Source organism: Lolium rigidum, chromosome 6 (genome assembly GCF_022539505.1).
Source record: "Lolium rigidum isolate FL_2022 chromosome 6, APGP_CSIRO_Lrig_0.1, whole genome shotgun sequence".
Lineage (NCBI taxonomy): Eukaryota > Viridiplantae > Streptophyta > Magnoliopsida > Poales > Poaceae > Lolium > Lolium rigidum.
Window position 1 is genome coordinate 295,949,692 of NC_061513.1, and position 4,509 is coordinate 295,954,200.

Below are 4,509 nucleotides of genomic sequence, written 5' to 3' on the forward strand. Positions count from 1 at the left end.
CCAGGATGAACATCCTCAAGTCCTGTCCGCAAGCAAATATCTTGCACACGAACCAGCTGATCCTGTTGTGCAGGCCCAGGATCACCTGCTCTTGGTTCTCTCTGACAGGACCATCTCGGGGAACCTTGGAATAGGCCTGCATGCAGTTGCAGTTGACATCATAGAACTAAAAAAAGAAGATTCAGAATAAAATCGACGCTAAATGTTGATATTTTTAGTGGGCTGACTTGATGTTTATTTCCTTGTGAGTATGGTGAACTCGCGATTCTTTCCTTTTTGCTTGTCGCCTGCAACATCGCAGCCAAAGCCCTCTTCAAGGTGTTGCGAGGAGTTTACTATCAACGCCAGTTTGCCTTGCTGCGCATGAAGCTCACTCAATTGGTCGTGAAGGCGTCTCGCCCCATTCGTGAGGAGGTAGATTTTTTTGGAGCGGACGGAGGCATGTTCGGAGCTCGCCACCATGCAGGCTTCGCTTCCTCTTGGCTCCGCTAAGAAGATGTCATATGTGGTTGAGGAGCAGCATCTCTACAGTTGTTTCTCTCCTCGTATTGTTTCTCTCCTCGTAGTAATCGCTGCCAGTTGCCGCATCCTGTTGTGTCGGCTGCCTCTTGAGAGCGAGGGATAGATGTGATCTTGGCTCCGGTGGTTTTGAGAAGTGTGTTGTTGTTGATGTTGCAGTCTTTCTCTCACGCCTGAGTCGCATGTAGTTCCTAACAGTGATGTGCTCCGAGCTGTTGTGGCTCGAGATGTGTGCGATTTTCTCGCCACCTTGGTTGCTACCTACCCTAGATCCATAGTTGATTGATGGGTGACCCTATTGTCATGGCCTATGTTTGTCGGCGCGGTGTTGCAGTGTCATGTTTGAAGTGTTCATTCATGTCGCTTTGTGGTCTTTTGTGTTGGCTAAAGTGGACGCGACCCTATTGTTTTGACTATGGATGTGTGTGTGCGTGTGTTGCTTGTGTGGGCCCTGTTGTTGTAGGTTTAGTTCGGTTTTCTCTAAAAACTAAGCACTCTCTTCTTAATTAATGAACGAGGCAAAAGTTTTGCCTCCGTTTGAAACAAAAAGAATTGTGAGACTGGAAAATGGGTGCAGTACAGGTTGAGGAACGCAGAATCCATGGTCCATATGAAGGTGTACATGGCGATCATAGTAAGAATCCATACCAGATCATCACAATTTTGACCCTGATGGAATGGGATCCCTCCCCAAAAGTGATCTGTAATAGTCTGTAATGTAATGTGTCGCTTAAGCTGTACCAATTATTTGCCTATCATCCTCCAAAGCAAGACTTCTGCTCCTCTTGTCATCGTCATCGTCGACGGCGACCTTAACCAATAAGTTGCGTGTGTATTATTCTCTTTGTTGCGCACATTGACCGACCGTTCCGGCGACCTAACACACGAGACGGGGATTGGTTAATAGCTCCAAACTGAACAACTATCTTCCCCCCGACGTGACAGTGCGTTTCAGGCCGACCTAAAAATCTTCCTTTCATTCTCGTCTTGAAAAACACACGCACGAAAACATGATCCTGACGTATCCTCCTGCTAGCTAGTGGGCCGAACCGAACCGTGCATGGACAAGACATCACAAAGCAAAGCTGCTTGCTGACCATGTGCTGGTTCGTCCGGCAAAGTGTATACACCGCTAGTGGTGGCGCCATGGTTTTATGATGAACATCTGCTGTGGCAGAAGGGTTTTAGGCCTAAGAAAACACTGCATGCCGTTGTCTGAATTCTGATAGGCGAGTGTGCGGGTGATACACACAGACACAGAGAGTCAGAGAGAGAGATGTGCTATCGATGTGTTGCCTTGTCAGTGTTGTCATCCCCATTTCTTTTACCTTATCTTTTCAGGCATGATGGAGATGCTTAATTATGTAGTAAGAGGTCAGATAGACGACGACCAAAAGGTAGGTCATGCGAGGAGGCGTCCAATCCAATCCTTCAGAGGTCAGAAATGAGATCATCAACAGTAGGCATGCAACAAGCTTGGCGAGGCAGATACACGACACGAGACACTGCTGGTTACCTCAGCCGGAGGGAACATAATCTATATCCGAAGATAGCCAGGTGCATGTCTCCGTCGTCCCCATTAATGGTGGAGCCCATGTGTTCCATGGCATTCGACCGATCCATCAACAGAAGGCTAAAAGGAAGAAGACCAAGATGATGGAAAGAAGATATCACACCACCGTAAAGCGCACGCCTCGAAAGATTTACCAAATCACCGTCGTCGTTGCACGCATGCAGGCACGGAGCATGATTATATATATTTGCCGCATCGGCGTTTCTCTTTTCGATTCAGGTGTTGTTCTGAACCTACACTAAGTACATGTGTGCATTTCTGAACATCTTGAGTAGCGTGTGATTCGATGACATCCATCCATGTACAGCGTGTTGTGGTCGAGGTCTTATTCTGAAGTCTGAACCTACATGTATGTATATCTGCAGCTCGAGCCATGTACAGCTTTGCTTGATTGCTTGTTCACCAGGTGAATCTTTGGCGCGGTTAAGCTAGCTAGCCTGTGAACGGTGCCATCCGTGGATATCAGTCGTCGTCGTCATCGTCCTGTGGGCGTGGGTAGCCCCTTTGCCTCTGGGGATCTTCCTGAGCACGCCGGAGTCCATCCGGGAGACTTGGGTCCTGAAGTCGTGTGCGCCCCTCGCCACTAGATGGTCCACCTCGTGCTCGTAACGCTCGTACAGCGCTGGCACCGTCATGGTGAAAAACACAACTGCCAAAACACAAAACAGCCAGAGTGATATAGATCAATCTCTCAAGTTTCTGCTATTCTGAAGAACTAGCAATCTCTGAAACTTCTGCAAGCAACTGAAACTGTCAATTGCTTACCGATGTAGAGCAGGGTGAGGGAGCTGAAGCAGCTCGCGAACACTGACCCGATGTACAGAGACACTACCGTCTGCAGTAACATGTGTATCAGATACATATCAGCCAGGCATTCACATGTGTATGCTTATAGATGATAATTTTTGTGCCTGAGCTGAGTGAGCTGGTTACCAGGATGAACATCTTCAGGTCCTGTCCGCAAGCGATGTTGTAGAGCTTGTGCACGAACCAGTTGAGCCTCCTGTGCAGGCCCAGGATCACCTGCCTCGTGGTTCTCTCCGACAGGACCATCTCCGGGATCCTTGGAACCGGCCTGCATCAAGGTTGCAGTTGACATCTTGAAAAAACTTATTTCTGACTCGCGATTCAGAATAATATCGAAACTAAATGTAAATGCTTGGTGGGCTGATTTTATGTTAATTGGTTGGGCCAGATTTGTTTGCTATAATCCTTGTATTGCATGGGCTGGGCTGGGAAAGTTGCTAGAGTGTATTACACTGAAACTCCAATATCTGAAACAAAAGCTGCAAGACTGAAGAAATGGGTGCAGTACGTACAAGTTGAGAAACGCGGAGGCGTTGGTCCATAGGAAGAAGGTGACCATGGCGATCATGGCCGCGTAGCACACGAGCGTGAGAAAGTGGTACTCCGCCACCTCGAACAGGCCCCACGCTGCCGTTGCCGCGCCGAGGATCGACGCCGACACCTCCTTCCGCCTCCACAGGATGATGTCCGCCGCTGCGATGCATTACACAAACGAATTCAGAAAAGCTCACATCCTTTTCCCGCAACGTTTTCATTACAGCCAAGATTGATCGATCGATCTAGCGCTTTGCGAGATTTGTGGCCTGCTGGTCACCTTGGCGTCCACCTAGGACGGCATGGAGAGGCCTCTCCCTGCCGAAGAGCCTCGGCGCCCTGTGCCCGTGCGACCCTCCAGTTACCATTTTGGTGCTGGTTTGAGGTTTTTCGATCCAACTTGCTATTGAGGTTGTTGTTGTTTTTCGATTTATTCAGCTTTGCATATATAGGATTGAAAAAAAAAATACGTTGGTAATCTTCAAGGGAAAGAGCAAAGCATAACTTAGGCTCAGGGCTAGCTTTCCTTTGATACTTTGGTGTCCCTGTGCCTTTTGGTGTTGGGATCTGATCCAAGCCTTGTGATTCCGGATTCTGCAGAACCATAGTCGGTTTGTTTTGTTGGCTGGATGAAACATGCGTTTCTTGCCCTACAAATAACTCCTTTGTTCAGCGGGTAATTTAAATCACTACATCCTTCCGGTATTATAGACCAATTAGTTTTTTTAAACAAAGCGAAAGATTTATCATTTTCATTAATAGAGAAGAATGTTTAAGAAAAAATTGTCCAGGACAAGCCCTAGGACTTCAAAAGGGGGCCTACTCTCCCATATTACATTTCTCAATTGTTTCCTCGGCTAGGATCCAAGCTTTCGCTTCATCTTTGATTCTAGTGTTGATCATTTTTTAATAACCAACACTTTATTATTTAATTTTTTAAAACATTACACTCGGTCTCGACATAACAAGGATGCACACAACCGCCGAATCCAAAAGTATCAAACTACATAATAAAAACCATAAGGCACTAGAAGTATTTATCACAGAAACTACTAAGGCACCTCTAGTGATGGATG

The 4,509-nt window shown here is 47.1% G+C and overlaps 1 protein-coding gene across 1 annotated transcript; it reads right to left on the reverse strand.

The window, feature by feature from the left end:
* Nucleotides 1-2,450: 2,450 nt before the first annotated feature.
* LOC124658926 (reticulon-like protein B9) lies at nt 2,451-3,831 on the reverse strand. The gene is made up of 5 exons (XM_047196910.1): nt 3,714-3,831; nt 3,412-3,592; nt 3,026-3,167; nt 2,858-2,927; nt 2,451-2,741 (listed from the first exon to the last, which is right to left on the reverse strand). The coding sequence occupies exons 1-5, from the start codon at nt 3,799-3,801 to the stop codon at nt 2,521-2,523; spliced, it is 702 nt and encodes a 233-aa protein (XP_047052866.1). The 5' UTR covers nt 3,802-3,831; the 3' UTR covers nt 2,451-2,520.
* Between the last annotated feature and the right edge of the window lie 678 nt (nt 3,832-4,509).